At 40.7% G+C, this 18,472-nt stretch overlaps 1 protein-coding gene across 6 annotated transcripts in view; it reads right to left on the bottom strand.

Annotated features, from left to right (window-relative positions):
* Positions 1-18,472, bottom strand: part of VPS8 (VPS8 subunit of CORVET complex) — an 89,433-nt gene that overhangs the window by 65,309 nt on the left and 5,652 nt on the right. For 5 of the 6 annotated variants that reach the window (XM_075507598.1, XM_075507599.1, XM_075507594.1 and 2 more), the window contains exons 4-11: positions 16,897-16,990; positions 15,844-15,876; positions 14,315-14,369; positions 4,832-4,956; positions 3,270-3,356; positions 1,760-1,827; positions 976-1,129; positions 814-873 (exon numbers count right to left, since the gene is read on the bottom strand). In XM_075507598.1, coding sequence (XP_075363713.1) covers positions 814-873; positions 976-1,129; positions 1,760-1,827; positions 3,270-3,356; positions 4,832-4,956; positions 14,315-14,369; positions 15,844-15,876; positions 16,897-16,990 — 676 coding nt within the window. The remainder of the gene's footprint in view (positions 1-813; positions 874-975; positions 1,130-1,759; positions 1,828-3,269; positions 3,357-4,831; positions 4,957-14,314; positions 14,370-15,843; positions 15,877-16,896; positions 16,991-18,472) is intronic. The other variant, XM_075507596.1, reaches the window with a different exon arrangement.

Genomic DNA, 18,472 nt, shown 5'->3' with positions numbered 1-18,472 from the left:
ACAAGGCAGAACCTCAGTTCCAGGACACATGCTGTTCATCAGCTGGTACTCACTGACTTTACCATGTATACACACAGGCTGTAAAGCAATTTCCTGGTCTGCTGGCAGCTGAGCAGTAGCTTGTGCTCTTTGGTCCAGCCACACAGTTTAGGGGCAATGTGTGTCCCTTGGCAAAGTGGACGTCAGTCAGAACAAAACCTGTGTCCTAGCTGCTTGATGTAGATCCAGTCTCACATGGATTGATGGACTACGACAAGCTGCAGCTTGCTAGCAGCCTTGTCTCCATTCTCCCAATCTAACATATCCCACATCTTCCCCCAGCTGCTTTTCCAAGAGGAATTACACCAGCGACTAGTGAAAGTGAATAATCAAGAGTTTAGAAGACTGCTTAGTGCTCTAATTCCACTTTGCTTCTGTCCCTGCAATTAAGAGTTCTATTGTATGGTTCTTATGTAAAGCAATGGCCCCAGTCCAAGGTGACTGTAGCCATAATCACGTCCCATCTGTGGGTGCATCCAGGCTGCAGCAGGGAAGACAAGAATCTGAGGGGCTCCTGCATTCCTCCCTTCCTACTTCTTGGAGAAATTCAGCATCTTCACAGAGGTACAGCTGAAAGCACCCTTTTCACCTCCTCTCTGCCCACAGTCTGCACACATCAGACCAACAGATTATCACTGCAATTCCACAATGCAGAGTTTACTGCGTGCTGATAAAGTAGCGATACCAAACACCTGGTCCTAATCTCATCCCCTTCACTCTAGGAACTGTTTGTAGCCATAATCCAAAAAGCAACTGTTTGGCTTCATTACTCACACGACCGTAGGGAAAGGTCATCCACACTTTCAGAGATGGCTTCAGGCCAATAACCAGTATCTTCAAGAAAAATAAAAAGGCAAAATAAAATGTTTGAGTATATACCAGAAAACTTCTCCTTTGCGATTTCTCACACAAAGCTTCCTGCAAGCAGCAAGTTACCTTTGTTAGGGAGGCCATGGCCAGCAGTGAATACTGGGTGATAGGATGGTCTCTCAGCTCAACTTTTGCATGTAATGGTTCAATACAGCAAACTTCCCCCTTTGAGCCACTGAAGAGACATCGAGATTCACATGTTCTCACTCCCATAACCCTCCTGCAAAGAAGAGAAATCAGCTTGGTGGCCAGCTATCAAGAAGAGATCAGCCCAACAATCTCATGAAATCTCAAGAGTGATCCTTCATAAATATGGTTTTTAAAAAGTCCTTTACACAGCTCCAGGGATCACTTTTAGTGTGTCACTGGAAGCACTCCCATACAGCTGCTCAGATACAGACAAGAATTCCTTAAGAACTTATTTAACAGTAAAGTTTTGGAAATTCCTGGACATGATCAGACACCCTAGACTGTCAATCCTTCCTCTTTGTCCCTCCTCCTCTTGAAGAGGCCAAGAAGAAAATGAGCAGTTACTGCAGGGCAGCTCTCACTAATGAAACAAGGAAAACCAAGAGGCAGCACTGTTATGACAATTACCAAGAGCCCACAAGGAATGCCAAGATTCTGGACAATACAGTGATACCCTAACAACTTAGGCTATTCTTTGACTATTACACTGCCAGATAGCATCTTGCTTCAGCTGCAAAATTATACTGCAGCCCTAAGCTACACCTTCAACATCAGACAGCTTTATTGGTTCCAGTGGGGTTTTTTTGCTTAAGTTTTAGAAACTATGACCCAGCATTAGTTTCTTGTACTTTCTATGGGTACTTAAGAGTTATTGTCTTACTTAAATGACAGTTCAAATACGGAGCCGCCGCTGTCATTGCAAATTGCAAGCGTCGGGTCATCTGTAAACTGAGCAGATAATTAGATTAAACGTGGCACTAAGAATTAAACTACAAAAAAATTGATCGAAAAATGTATGCTATGGCATTATTAACAGCACACAAAAGTACACGCATTGTACCTACCAGAGAGACACCTTTAACATACAGAGTTGAGACAATTACTGGCTTTTTTACGACGTGTAAGAAAAGCAAGGTTTTGTGTTTCATCTTCACTCCTCCAGCAAGCCCTATTGCTAGATTTTGTTACCAAAGTCCCATTAATTTCTATTGCAGCTCAGAACTACAGCATACCAAAACCTGTGTTACCACTAGAAGAGCTCACAGCCTCAAGCCCATGAGTTGGTGCCAGAGCTGGTGAATGGGCTGCAGTCGCAAACAGACCAAAATCAGAAACATCCAGAACTACTAATGATACTAATCAAGATAAGAAAAGGTCACAGCCGAGGCACTGTTCTGGAGGACTTTGTAACCCAGCATCTAGCAGCACAAGCATCTGGGCTGTATAGCAGTGTCTGAGTACCCTTCAATGCTGGTACTGCCATCAGGTCATGACCTAGAGAAGGGGGCCACTAAGAGCAGAGGACCTGGCAGAGGGGAATATTCATCTTTATGCACAGCGCGAAGATGGCAGAGATGGAAGCATGGACGATGCAGCAGTAAGGGGGCACCTTCACACCCACAAAACATTTTTGGTTAGCCAGGTCAGACCAAACAGTACATGAGAACCTGTCCTTGAGCAATGTGCCCCACCAGACCTACTGCACTAGTTCCATGTGTGACTGTATGGGTCTGGGATATCTCAGCAAGGTCCAGGAAAGGAGAAGAGAGAGAAGAGTTTGGGTGATGCACCAAAGTCACTGCTCTGACCAGGCTGCCAAAGAGCATTATGCTCTGGTACGAGAGGTCCACATAAAACAAAGCCATGCACAAAATCAGCTATGAGTTTCTGTGTGTGATGACAACACTATGTTGAACAAGAAGCCATAGATGATTTCTCTTTCAACCCAAACATTCCCAACAAGTTATTTGAAAAACTGCTGACAGAAGCTACTTTCTACACTTCAGACTGTTTTAAGTTTAAAGTTGGCAAGTCATGTATGCAGTTCAAACCACTACAAGTTTTAGAGAAATGTATTCTAGCAAGTAATTCTTCATAGATTTTGGCATCAGACAGAGGAGTTATAACAGACAACAACTGTTGTTTGTTAATAGTACAACTCACAGACGATACTATTATTTCAGCTCTCAAAATACACAGTTTCTTTTTTAAATAGAATTTCTGATCATTTTTCTCACCTCTGGATACTGTCGCCTTATAGCTCCTAGGTAGCTGCTCTTACCTGTAAACCTAAAAGTACTACACAAGAAATTCAACACATCTGACTGAATACAAGCATGTTTTAAAGAAAAAGAAAGTAGCATACAAGGAGTACAGGTAGTGTTTGTTACCTTGATGTGCAAAATGGCTGTTCCTGGTGGGTGGGCATCTGTTATTGATCGTAGCAGCTTCCCACTGGCCAGATCCCACATTGTGATCTGCAAGCAGATTGTTCTCAGTACACGTTTACTGCCAAGGGGTTCTCTCCATCACCTTGTGCGTTAGTACATCAATAAATTTCTATATTCCCAATATCATCCTGGGTTAGTAGGGTCTTCATATCAAAGAAAAGTGATCTGAAATCTGTTCCTACCCTGTTTTCACAAGCAGTTTATTTATCTGCCTATACTCTCATTGACAACATTAGCGTTATCTTCACAACTCTGAATCATCTCCTTTTGGCAAACTCTCACCACCTGCCCGAACTCACTCACCTCACAGCTATCTGCCTGATAACACAATTAAAGAATGTAAGATAACTTTGCTACCACACAACACTGTTCAAAGTGGTTCAATGCATTTCTCTCTCACAGAATCAGCGAACAGTAATTAGTGAATAATCTCTGCTAACACCCATTAGCAAAACTCAAGCAGCTCCATGGCTACCATGAACCTTGTCACTCCTCCTGGTTTTGCTCAGCATGATAGGTCAGGTAGGAGTAGCCTGGCATGTGCTTGGATATTGAATTCAGGCAATTTCTCAGCTAAGAAGCAGGAAGTCCCAAACTACTTACTGCAAAACTGAGGAATATTTAGCCCAAAAGAGCTGAGATTACAACTTGAATCAAACTTTTTATTGGAAATACTATTTTATATGGTTCCATAAATCATCTATCAAAGCTTTGTAGACCAGATGTTTCAGAACTGCTGCTCCAAAATATTTCATCTGAGTATCATTTAAAACTGGCCACTGCTCTGCATGGATCAAATCTATATTTCCACATTGTCTGGAGCAGTCTGTCATTTAGCCCTATCATAGGCACAGGAGTGTGTTTGTTAACTTCTATCCATTTTGGCTTAGTTTTAGTCTTGTAACTTTTGTTCAGGAATTGCTTTCTCTCTTTAGGTTCAGAGAAGGGCATAAAACTACAACAGCAGACTCAAACCCTTTTTCCCCTGAATTCAAAGGCTATGCTGCTTCTGTCATAAAACAGAAGTAAAGTATTAGTAAAAATGAACTTTGGGGCTAGATATCAGTTTCAAGAATTTCACGTCACCACCACAGTAAAAACTAGCTTTAATTACAAAGCATAGATCTCACAAAGTGACCTAGAAAGACTAAGCTGGTTGTCCTGGCGCACCATTGCACATTTCAGTTTAACAGGAGCAGCACTTATGTCACAACGAGCCATGATTAATTGAATCCTTCACTATATTCTGCATTATCCATTTCCTCCACAGAAACCTACCCCAAACAATCTATCTGAGTTAGCTCACTGGATGCAGGAATTGGCTGGCCAAAAAAGCTCTGAGCAGATCAAGCCATGCATACTGCTTCTCAGCACAAAATCAACTAACAAACAGCTACATATTGAGCGTGCTTGGCTTGGAGCTATTGTCACCTCTGGATAGTCTCTCAGTAACAGTCTGCAGAAGGACAGAGCACTGGACCATCTCATCCTATGGGAATTACCTGTCCTTTTGCAAAGCCACACAGGAGCCTCGAACAGTCATTGTTGATACTGAGAGCAGAGATAGCCCCATACTGGGCCCCAACAGCAGTGCTGCCCAGACACAGCCGAAGAGCCTGGTTTTGATCTAGAGCAGAACAATTAGTGAGAAATTAAAGAGAAAGAAAGAACAATGATTAAAATTAACATCATGCAATTATCTACATATACAATTCACTTGGGGTACATTAACAATTCACAAGCTTACAGTTAAGTTCTTAAGAAAGAGTTTACAAGATGAGAGCACATGTTAGTACAGAGATAGTGGGACACTGTCTTGCAGGGAAATACAAAAATTATTTTTTAAAGCACAAAACAGGCATAAGGAATATGGAAATCCACAGGTATTACAAACTGAAGAAGACAGTAGTAGAAAAATCAAAGCAATATCTAGCTTTTGTTTTACTATTCTGCAATGTTGCTTAAGTTGTAGCAACGAACATGACAGAAAATTAATTCTATCTTGCAAGCCTTATACTTCTGTAGGCTGATTTGAACATCAACTACAAATCCCCAAGACAGGCTTTTGGTAAGTGTAATTTTACGCAACTTTTATTCCTCGGTTTTGTTGATAAAGGCCAGAAGCTGGAGGGAAAATGAACTTGTGTCCCCAAGCTGCACAGTTAAAATGCTCGATGAGTTCTAGTGCACATAGCTCTTACTTTATAAGGAAACAGTAATGATCACCACACTGTGACAGAACTTCCTTTCCCAAGACACAAGCTACTGCAAAGGAGGTGCTAATGCCTGTACAGCTTCCTAGGGGACTGGACTGCTGCATGGCCATGCCCTTGCAGGCCATGCCCCTGCAGACAACAAACAACAGGCACCTCTCTTTGTGCTCAGTTCTTGTATGCTTCCACCATGAGAGACTAAAAATTGCTTCATAAGATGTTGCACTTCAGGCATTATGAATGATAACCCTCTGCCTGTCTTTGGTGCATTGCTCCTAAAAGCTAAGAAAACAAATGTTCTGGATCGGCTTCTTCCACCTCTGTCGGTTTTTTTCCTGCTTTTGAGTGGGGGAGGAAGAAACGATGCTTTGTGAAGACTGTTGGAATGAAGACTGGAGATCTGAAATGCATCAGAAGCACCACAATAACACTATGTGTAGGATTTTGCCTTGAGCAAGGAGGGGAAAGGACAGAATCCAGGGGAACAGACAGCAGCTGAGCACCAGAAACCCCCTGGAAGAAGTGCCCAAGGCATGGGACACATTTCTCTAAGTTGCAGCACCGGGAGCGATGTCCTAGATGTGAAACAGGGCATGGATGTATCTCTCATTTCTTCCCCAATACGAAATTATGTATTCATCAATCTGCACAGACAGACGGATGGCTGAGCACACACACAGTGAGAGTCACCTTTCAACTTCTACCAGTATGAAGAGGCATTAGTGGGAGGACCGAAATAAACACTAGCAAGAAGAGTACCTGAACTCATAGATTACTCTAAAGCACTGTTTAGGGTGAGGAGAAAGAGGCTAGGGCCAAGGTCAAATACTTGGTCCACTCTATTCCTTGTTTTCCTGCATCTACCTCGATAAACTCATCTGCTGTAGTGGCCCAAAAGAAAGTAAAAAATTCCTTTTCCTGCAAAATCTGGATAGTGTTAGCAGAGAGGTAGGGATAGAGAAGGTGTTATACACACCACTTGGTCTGCACACCAAATGAGGCAGGGCCTGGGAGACACAGAAAGGCCATGCTCTGTCTTGAAAATGCACAAGGAAGGCTCAGGTATTATAGAAAACTGTCAGTTTTGATCTAAAACTTGATGACAGTAGTGGTCAAGAGGACACCATATGTTATGGGTGCTCAGAGACATCAGGGTTCTTGTATATGTTGAAGAGCTCTGCTCTTGAAATCTGCAGGAGGAAAAGAGAAAGGTGCCTTTGCTTGACCATATCAATGAAAATCATCATCTCTTCATCAGGTGACAAGCAGCCCAGGCAGTTCTGCAAAAGGCTACCTGTTCTTCATGTAATTCTGCTCTGCTGTGCCTGCCAGCACACCACCTGATGCTTACCTGGTCTCTTCTCCCAGGTAACAAGTGATAGGACAAGAGGAAATGGCCTCAAGTTGCGCCAAGGGAGGTTTAGACTGGATATTAGGAAATTTTACTTCACTGAAAGGGTTATCAAGCATTGGAACAGGCTGCCCAGGGAAGTGGTTGAGTTGCCATCCCTGGAAGTATTTAAAAGACGTTTGGATGAGGTGCTTAGGGACATGGTATAGTGGTGGTCTTGGTAGTGTTAGGTTTACAGTTGGACTCTATGATCTTAAAGGTCTTTTCCAACCTATACGATTCTGTGATTCATGAAGAAGGAAGCATCTCCCTGTTCTTCCTCTGCAGTCTGGCTTATGCGAAACACAGAACAAGGGAGTTGCACTTTCAAATGAGAACTGACATCTGCTTGTTTACACTTAAAAACATTTCATAAAGATACTGCTCCTACTGTAAGAGACGTTCAGATAAACTACAAGTAGCTGAAGATTATTTTTTACAGTTAAATAATCAGAAACTGTGTAAAACACTACTTTTCATTAGCTTTCCAAATGAATGTGACATTGTTCAAGATAAAATCCTCTGAAAGTCAAGGATAATGTGAGGGTTCAAACTGGCTGAACCTACACATACAGAAGCAGCTCTGAAAGCTCCAACAGTCACACAAGTTACTGTTTAAATAGATATCTAAATTTTATAAGCCTTGGCACTCATGTTTAACTAAAGGATGCATACAATTCAACTGACTGTACTGTGAATGGCTGCCATCATTCAATACGTAAGAGGAACACGGAGCCAAAACTACTTCAGTATTACTATAGCGAGAAATTAGAAAAGCAACATGCAATTCATTGCATCTGCTACCCAAGCACAACGCAGAGCCTTCCTGAAGGTCAGTCTGACGCCACAGAGCCACAGCAAACCATAGCACCTTCTGCTCCAGGGGCCAGGCAGGGTGTTTCAGCCACCACCTCTATTACCAAGCACAAGGCAGTGGAAACACTTCAAAACTAAGGCCATTGCTCTGCACACAACTCTCCTTATTAAGATAAGATGAAAGCAGAAGCTATGTGATGGAAATAAAAATCACCCTTTGCCATGCTACTAGAAAACACCTTGACATCACTGTGACAAGGATGTACATGGCATAGATCAGAACAGGTCAAAGAAAAAGAAGAAAAATCATGGAAGATTTCCATGGAAGCTCAGAGAACACAGAGCTACATCTGGAAAACCAAGTTCCCCAGAGAGATATTCTCCAAATGGTGTCCTTCAAGTCCCAAAGAAAAATTCCTGTTCCAGAGGTCTGGAAATACAGTTAATTTACAAAGACCATCTGCTAACCACAGAAATATGTTTTAAAATAACAGCTCTTGCTATTAAAGGCAAATTGCATTCTGTTCCTTCCACTTCAGCTTAAACCTGTCAGTAAGTCAATCAATAACCTGTTTCCTGTGAGGCATGAAAAAGAAGAATCTTTCACAGCTTTCTCTGAAAAGGGCAGCAGCTTCAGAATCACTACTACTTTCAATCCAGCTTTACATCTTTATATGTATACCCACATGAACTTTCAAATCCATTTTCTTCTTCCCTCTCCCACAATGTCAAGTCAAAATAAACAAGACCCCCACTCCACCACAAAATTAAATGCTTTGTATGACTCAAGTTATTCCTTCCTAAGAAGGAAGTGCCCATTGTTTGCCAGAGATGCATCTTCAGAGTTGAGAAATGATCACTTGGAAAGCTAACCCCAGAGAAACCCATGCCAGTACTTGTTCTTGTTTCCAGCCAGTCAAAAGATGACACACAAGGAGGAGCCACTAGATAAGATTTTTTTTTAAAAACTAACTATGAATAAGTTGGACGAAATTGCTTCCAAAGCAAAGCAAGATGCCTGAATCAATGAGCTCCTATTAATCAACTGGTAGAGTAATAAAAATGGATGAAAGCAAAACGTTATAAAAGCTGATCTGATTATTTTCCAGACTAATATTATCAGCTTTGAATTAAGGCATATTTAGCATTAAGCATAAAAAGCTTTTTCCAAATGCTTGAAACAAAGGTGGGTATCAATTGTCAAAAAAATGTTTCTAATTTTGCAATTTACATAAAGCAATTCTTCATCTGAAAAATTTCTGGCAGTAACTATTTGTGTTGCTCTCAAACTCTGAAGTCAAAATGACATGGCCCTTTGATACAACTCTACAAGTAAAGAATAAAAACAAGTTTGTGAATACAAAATAAGTCACTTTCCAGAACAAACGAATAAGCATAGCGCTCCACAAGTTATTACTTCTCAGATCACCAGGTTTTCATCAAGATCTTTTCCTTAAGCCATGATTTTCCTGAGTTTGAAAGGCCTGCTTTATTTCCTGTAGAATTACTCAAATATTACAAATTTTACAAATAGGTCCTTTCCTCCCACCTTTATTAGGCACAGTACCAGTAAATGCGCTCCCAGGAGGTATATCCCTCTTGGGCCTGGGGATCAGGAGGACAATAGGTGGTGAGCTAATGAGACAAGGCTGCAGACACCATCTCCCCAATAACACAACAGCTGTCCCCTAAACCAGGGCATGCTGAACCCTCCTCCCCACCCCTGCCCTCAGCTTAAGCTAGTAAAATGATTACTCAGAGCAGGGGTTAAGTCAGACCACCCATGGCTACCACATCAGGAACCCACTGCTCCCTCCTCAGCTGCATAACTGGTGCATGAGCAGGGCTTTCAGAAGTTGCTGTCTGCTTGCATGGGTTTCACAGAGTTTCTGGCTTGTGGCTCTTTAAATTGGGTTCCTACTCCATAGTGCTCCCACTTGACAGCTCTCAGGCACAAATAGATGGATGGTGATCTCATGGAAGAGCCTTTGTCCTGCCCCAGAATAATGCCTTTACAAACAGCTATGGACCTGCTGCCCTAAAGCATTATAAATAGCACATTTACCTATTCCTCTGCTGTTCTTGCCTGGAGAATTTGGAAGTGTGTAATGCACATGCATTCAATAACCAATACCCAGACTGGCCAGCAGTGTTATCCACTGATTGGTTACTGCACTGCCTTACTTGCTGCTTATCTGGCGTCTTAAATTCTGGCACAGGCAACATGCAAACTGGGCAAGACAGGAGTTGTTCATGCAGAGTACGTGCACAGTGCAGTGTTACTGTACCTTTTCCTTTTCAGTCCACATGGAAAGGGCCAAAAGAGGAAAGAAAAAGCCAGAAATCAATATAAAAGAAAGGAGTGAAGTAACAAACAGCATATATGTGATAATCTTCAAAGATAGAGAAAACCTTCAAATTCTGCTGATAGTGTTTCCTTTTGTTAACATTTCCCCTTTTGATTTATTCAAGCAACTGAGAGGATGCTGTGATAGCTAGTGTTTTAAAACCAAGCAGTTTAAAAAGTGTATGGAATCACTGAAGAAAAATGAGTTTATAAATTTGGACTTCGTTGTACTGAAGATAAAAAAAAAGAAATCTGAGAGGAAATAAAGCTGGAAGTTCACAGTGACATAACTGGTAAAACTATTTTCAACGGTTACCACCAGCCAGCCAATCAACTCCCCATTAACTTCAAAAAACAACCAAGGACAACGGTCCCCAAAATCTAGTTTTAATGCTGTATTTAGGTACTTACACTACCTGTTCTCTCAAGATATCATGGTACCCCCCCACCTCAACAAAGACTCAGGACACTAACCATAAGTTTTACAGCCAACAGAGAAAATAAATGGTTCAACACTAATCAAAACAAAGTTTAGCTATATAATTTTCTGTCTGGAACATAAAGTCTCCATGAAAAATAACACATTTCACTGAGTTCTGTTTAAGGGCTAGTTTTTGAGTAGTGTAAAAACCTCTTGGCTCTCTAGAAAGATGGAGAAAAAAAAACTCTAAAGATGTTTGTTTATTGTTATAGGCTTGCTGGGAGAGCACTTCTCTACTCCAGCTAGCAATCCTCAAGAAAAGTCATGGCACACAGCATAATTCTTCATTTGCACAATGCTCACAACTCCAAACAAGTTTCAGAAAGAACTTGGCAAACTGATGGCCCTCATCTATATTAAAAAAAATTCCCCCAAGTGAGCGCGGCACTAGAAACAAGCTAAGGGTCATATTCCTAAGGCACAAAAAACCTGTCATTATCCAAGTGTGGTAACAAAGCATCAAACAGAAGGTAAACTACCTGAAAAATAGGTAAAAATGAGAGCACCAAACTCTTCTCAGTAATGTCAGATCATGTAACAAACAGCAAATACCAGAAATGGCAGATTGAGACGTTTAGATGTGTTGTTAGGAATTTTTTTCCCCGCAAGATTATGTGGCCCTGGAGCAGGTTACCAGAGGAGTGTGTGCATGCACGTTTGCCTGTTGGGCAATATTTTCCATCCGTAAGAGTTTTTCAAGACTTGGCCAGACAAAGCCAGGGCTGCCCCGACCCAGTTATTGGCGACAGTCCTGCACCAGAGGCCTCCAGACATCCCTTCCTACCAACACTTCTGCAACACTTACAGGATGTCAAAGATCTGGCATCTAATCCAACTCTAATCCACAAGAAAAATATAGTTTTTTGAAGATTAGATGCACAATCTGAGAGCTGTCATGTGATAATTTTTCAAGAGCCAACAGAAGCATTCAAAAAAGCAGAACGAAAGCTATCCAAGTCTTCCTTAAAAAGGACAAAGCAGACAAGTCAAGAGGTACAGGTGGACTTACGAGAAGAGACAAATGAAACAGCTACATAAAGTCAAATATACTAAATAAAAAATAAAGGGTTAAAAAATTTGCTAGTGACACAAAACTATTCAGAGAAATTTGAACATCAGCAACATCCAACCAGAAAATGGACCTACATTTTTGCAGGTAAAAAAAGGTGATGTTTCCATTCTACGGTATAAACCATGCACACAGCTTACAAAACTTCAGGGAGTAAATCTCATCCTAATTAACACATCTAGTAGAAAAATGTTTTCATAAAAAAAGTACAGAAATTGATCAGTCTACAGACATAAACTGCTGGTTAAAATTACAGAATAAAACCAAGCCAGAAGACTAATCCTCTCTCTTTGCACACAAGAAGGCCTTATACAGCCATATCCTGTGACAATTTCTCTCTTTGCAGATAGATCCAAGAGCACTGGGGTCAACGCCCACGTTTTAGTTACAGAACTGAAAGGATTTAGCAGACAACAGAAGTGTCCAGGAAGCATTCATGCCCATATCTGAAACAAAGTTGGGTAACATACTTTCATTCCTCATCACCTTTAAATTACAGCATAGACTCACAGAATAACTTCAGTTGCAAGGGAGCTGTGGAGGTCTCTGGCTCAGTCCTGCTGCTCCAAGCAAAGTCAACGAGATTAGTTTGCTCAGGGCCTTGCTGAGTTTTGAATATCCCCAAGGAAGGAGACTCCACAACCTCTCTCAACCCTTATCTAATGCTTCAGCACCCGCATGGCGGAAAATTTAATCAGAGCTTCCCATGTTGCAACTTGGGTCCACTGCCTCTTACCTAACACCATGGACCTTTGAGAAGGGTCTGAGTCTCTCTTCTCCATACCTTTCCATTAGGTAGTAGAAGACAGCAACATGATGCAGAAGAAACCCAATTCTCTCAGCCTCTCCTCATGCATCATGTGCTTCAGCCCTGTCATCATCTTGGTGACCCACCTCCACTGGACTCACCACAGTACATCAATGTCTTTTTTGTACTGAGCAGCCCAAAACTGGACACAGTACTTCAGATGTGATCTCACAAGTGCAGAATAGAGGAGAGTAATAATTTTCCTCAACCTGCTGAATGCACTTGTGATAATACAGCCCAGTACGTGGCTGTATAAGCAATAACTTTGTATGTTTCAATAGATCAGAAAGCTTTAAAGGCCCTGTTGCAAGCATGCAGAGAAGTTCTTCAAAGCACTGACATTTATTTTAATAAAAGCCAATTAGTGGAAAGCTGGCAATGTGCCAAGTTTCCTAAAGGCCACAAAATGAACTGAATAACTACAGACTACACAGCCTTGCAAAGATTATGGCCAAAATAACAGTAAACATGTTGGTCCACAGTAATCAATGGTGTAACAAAGAAAACTTTGCTTGAACACACTTGCATTGGGCAAAACAAACAAATCTTACAAAATACATCAGTTGAAATACCATAGCATACTAAGCATCTTGGACATTTAGGCATTCAGTGGTCCATCCTCCTAAATTGGACTTGATGTAGAAATAATCACGACAAAGGTAAGAATGACCCTTCCTCTCTGCATGTTTATATAGAGTCCTAGAGCCCCTTCTGGAGTGTAAAATGCTAAAAATAATATCTCTCTATTATGACACTTGCAGAGAACAGCTTCTTGTTTAAAAGCTTACTGACTTCATAGTGTCTGCATATAGAGAGAGCAACAGGAAAATCAGAGTAAAAATGTGTTCCATAGTAGTGATATTGAGATCTCCACATACTAGAGAAATTTTAGAAAAACCACAAAGATCTACTACTAAAAACTCAGTAAGATCATCTGTTGATTGTAGCAGATAAATTAGTTACATCCAGATTAAGCACATCCTGTAATTGTTTCAATACTGGATTAAGCAAACAGCATCAAATAGTTTAATGTCTAAATACCCAGGAAGGTGAGTCTCACACTGTCAGTGTCTTTCCCATCCTTCTGTTGTACCCTGTCCCCTGTAACTTTTGGTCTCTTGAATAATTTCAGCCAACTTCAAAAGAAAAGTAAAGAAGATAATGAAGTTTCTAAAATTGTTAAGAATTTGGTGCTGCATAGACAAAAGGCACAAAAACTCGATGGGTATGGGAGCAATTCAAGAGCTGTTCTCGCCCAGCTGGTAAGCTGGATAAACAGAGGCACAAGCTTAGAAACTTTTTTAAGAAAGTTTGGTGATAAGAGCAAGGAAAGAATAACAGAATGAAGGGACGCAGAGGTGACTGGTGCAGGGGAAGGTCAGGGAAGAAGAAACCTATGATGCAAGCCTGCAGGTAACCATGGTCAGAAGTTCCACTTCCCAAGGAACACATTTTAATTTCCCTAATGCTGACAGCTATTATGTCATAGGGGAGAAAAAGATTAATACTGCATGAGATGATGGTTGTACACTGGTTCTGGTTTCTTCCACATGAAAACAGAGTAATTTATATTTAAACATAGAAAAGGCTCATTAGATAATTGCCACAGAGCTAAATTTCTCAATATCAATCTGCCAGTCCCCAACAAAGCAGAAGAAATATGCGAATAAGGACAACTAAAACATTACTTGTGCTTTATTTCTTTACTGAAAGAAAATCACATTTAGCACAAACAGAACGTATTAGAAGAAATCCACCCTGCAGTTCTAATTCAGGGTGAGGTTTTTTGCTTGTGTTTGTTTGGGGTTTTTTTTAAGATCTTTAAAATGTAAAAAACTCAAAACTTTTATTTTTAACTTACCAAATATCAGTGCTAACCCATGGGAAGTCCCCACTGCTATCAGATTTGATGCTGCCTGAAATAGTCACGTAGAAAGATTGGAAGTAGAAAAAATGTCAGTCACAAATCCACCACTTAAACTCTCACTACACTCATGCCAAGTTTGGCAAAAGAGGAAGATTTAGAAGGTTATAGATATAACCATTTTCTAATCTACAAGTGACAAGCAATTCCTACGTGAAAGCTAGGGTAGTATTACACCTGAACAACAATCACACAGATTTTCTCAATTTCAGAGGGCTGCCTTTTCCTCTGCTGTTTGAAATTCAAACGCTCAGAGTGGTACCCACAATGAAATTTCTTCTCCATAAAGTCAGCCTCATTCTTTTGGTGTAGTAGCTGAGTATAAATACTCAGAGGGTTTTTCTCACTCAGCTGCTACGTCCATATCTGAACTCTTCTACAACCCTGGGCAGTGCTGATCCCCTGAAGAGACAGTCCACAGCAAGCCCAGAGACTCCAACTTCCTTCCATGGGGAATTAAACATAGCTCCAAGATTCTATTGCACTTGCAAACCTGCACCCAATTAAATAAAACTTAATAGAAATCACATAATGCTGTAGATATATTAATGTTGTTCTACTTTTTATTTCTTAGCAAGTGTAAGTCAGATTAAAAAAATTAAGTGCTTTAATGTCTGGAGTATGTAAGCACAGGTTTTTATCCTATGTGCACATCAGTCACAGCGTGCTTCCAATTTTGCTGTGCAACCTTTCACCTTAGATGCGACTACGATTTTTTTTCCTTTTTCTTTTTTAAACAAAAAGTATAATTCCTTATGGATTGCTGCTACTACGGTCAAAGCGACCAAGCACATCTTCAGTTTCTTTATAAAACATTAAAACTCATTTCACAAGGGCAGAACAAATACTTGCTGTATTTCACCTCCTTAAAATGTTTCTCTTCTCCTCTAACTATAGGCAGCTTCACTTCTGACATATTTTAATTAGCATGCCTGACTTCAAGAAGCTTAATGCAAATTGCTAAGCAGGGGTATGTTTCAGAAAGGCTTTTAGTGAAATTTTATATTTTAAGGTCATATTTCAGTTACATCAGAGCCATAGAGGCTTTGAACCTTATGACCACTCTGAACTTTATAAGCACTTCAGTTTAAGTTTCTTTTAAAAATGTTAGGATTCAAAGCAGTAACTGGAAAAGAAGAAATAGCTAGGGAAATTCAATGTGTTCAACAGATGAACACTTACATTATGGGGAAAGGTTAGGTGCTCAACTAACAAGCCCTGGTGATGACATGAAAAAGGGGAGAGCATGGGGCTTGATCAGCAGAGGGGCAGCTGGGCAGTTAAGAAAGGTTGAACTCTGCCCCCAGAAACTAGATCTTTTATGCTGCTTATCCAACCCCTCATATTTGAAAATTCTTAGTAAGGGTAAGAAGGAGGATGTATTTATCAGTTATCTTAAATTACTGCTTTAACAAACTTGCATGAAAACTAACTACACAGTACTTGAAAATTGTTAGAGTACTTACAATTGCAGTGGGCAAGCCAGCATCCACTTTGTCCTAGAAAAACAGGACAAGTCATGAGTAAGAGAGACAAAACTCCCAGCTCTGTGCATGTCTCTAATGATTAGAACTACAACATGCAGAAAAATCAACTCAAGTTGCATTTTAATAGTCCCACCAGGGCAGACAGTGCTGAGGGAACCACTGGCTAGAAACACCCGTAAGGGATGAGAAAGTGCACAGAAATGGAGAGGAAGCAGAATATCCTGTAATTCCATATGAAAGTTACTGTGTTCTTCTCAAAACAGTCTAGTCTTAATAATAGTTTTCAGTATTCTCTGTGTACGTAGCATAGACATCGACTGCAAAACAACTTCCCTCTCCCCTCTCGAGCACACCTTAGTAGCTTCCCATTCAGGTGGCTCACCCACACCTCCATCAACACAAGTAACAGCCAGCAGCAGCACACTAACATTGAGACCCTGGTCACACAGTCATCACAAAACACTCACAGATGAGTCACTTCTATTCTATTCTAACAAGCCTACCTTATATGCTTCAGAAATCATACACTCTATAAATCACCACCTTAGCTCTGAACTTGGACAGTCAGTTTTCCCCTGGCAGTATGATCTACAGACCAACTCTATTCCACCCACACCTGAAGTGCAGTCACAGACACAGGAACATGCAAACCTGGTCCTCGCTCAGCTCAGAACAATGAGTGTGTTCTGTGCCGGCTGCAGGCACTAAGCAAACCTGTTTCCAGCATCTTCGAGCAAGCAGAACAATAGCACTGCTATAATTTTATATTAACATTTCCCCACCAGGTTTAATGACATCTAGCAACACAAATCAGTGTTAAAGAGGACCTACCATATTGCTGCTACTATAAGTCAGCTAATACCTGATTCACTACTGGCTAGGGATTACTAGTTAGTAGTTTATGTACCAAACATGTTAGTATTATCCAGAACTAATAGTAGCAGGAGGGAGGAGATCACACACACACCCCTCCATACCAGAAGACATTCAAATTTTTCTTAATGGATGCGACCAGGAGAAAAAGACACTTACTGCTGCAGATACTATTTGGGCAGAAATTCCTTTCAGAAGCGAGAGCCGTATAACTGACCCATGGAGTGAGAGAGAATCTGGCAGTTTTTTCTTCCTAAGAAAATAAGAAATAAACCAAATGCATTAGAGCAGAATAAAAGTTTGGAACTTTTCCTAACCCACAGCTAAACCAGCAGGTAAATTTGCATGCACTTGTAACTCATGAAGTTTCCATTCTTATTCTTAGGGCCTATATGCACAGAATGAAACAGACATGAGATTATTAGCAAAGCCTGCTATGCACCACTGTGCCTGCATAAAATTTGTTTTTAACTCATCTCCTGGGGAAAAAAAATAGTTCTTCAAACAAATTGTCAGTTTCAAGCACGTATCTGCAAACCTTCGAATTTATTAATAAAGCCTGAAAGCACCATTTTTGCCCTTTGATTAATCTTCCAGTGAATCAGGAAGTTTCAGCCTTTAAAGTTGTATACCTAAGGAAAATACACAATTGGAAAAGGCTCATTAGCAGACTACAGACCCCTAGGAAAACTGGATGTATGCTTAAAGAATAACCTTCAATTAAAACACAGCTGATCTGATACCAAAGATTAAGTGTTTCTGTTTAGGGAGAAAATGTCTTTAAAAAGTAACTAGTGTATGGGGGACAGTTATTTCTAAAGAGCATTGGTATACTGTAGCACACACAGTACAGGGAAAACCCCCAGGAAAGCTGCAATTTTGTTGCCAAGCACACACCACCAGAAAGCCAAATTTCCAAAATTAACATGGATACATTTGGTTCTTATCTCTCCAAAGATGCACAAATAAGTAGCTCACATGTAGGCTGAAGAAACATGTTGTTAATAGCTTGTATTATGGCTAAGAACCCATAAACATGGCAACTAGCTTCACCCAAAGATGACAATAACAATTCCAGGTTTTTCTGCCCACTTTATACTAGAAAATGTTTAAGCCACTCCAGGTAACATTTCCCTCAATACAAACCGTCTTATGTGAAAAAAGAAGGGACAGTGAGTTAGTACATCACCATATGCCAGCATAAACCATCACACTTAAGAGTGTTTATATCCTATGCAATTGCTCATGCAACAGTCACAACTTCTTATGGGATATAAGGCCATGGGAGTGGCTCAGGATGTAGGATCAGGCCATCATTTGAGTAATTAATGAGACAAGTCAGCAGTGTTATAGCTAACAATCACATGCCAGGCTGCTTTTAGATGTCAAGATTACCATTGCATTTACAGGAGTGACAGCCATTCACTTGCCTTTTAAAAATAACCACAGCTGCTTGCAGACTCTGAAAGTTATCAGACACCTTTGAAAGATTTTCTTTAAAGTCATCATGGTTCAGTGTTTTAAAGATGCCATTAAAATTCAGAGAAATTTGAATACTCCATCTCCCATAAAATGCATTTATTGCTCAAACAGGCTAGGCCTCAGTGCAAAAACAAATCCCATCTTTGCCTACTTGATCCTGCAGAAATAACACTGTTCTGTCAAAAGTAGCTTCCCCGGAGTCCCTGCAGCATCCCCCTGGGACTTCAGCACTAGGGTATAACAGCAGGAGACA

The sequence above is a fragment of the Mycteria americana genome, chromosome 7, assembly GCF_035582795.1.
Source record: "Mycteria americana isolate JAX WOST 10 ecotype Jacksonville Zoo and Gardens chromosome 7, USCA_MyAme_1.0, whole genome shotgun sequence".
NCBI classification, from domain to species: domain Eukaryota; kingdom Metazoa; phylum Chordata; class Aves; order Ciconiiformes; family Ciconiidae; genus Mycteria; species Mycteria americana.
This window is presented reverse-complemented; position numbering and strand designations above follow the sequence as displayed.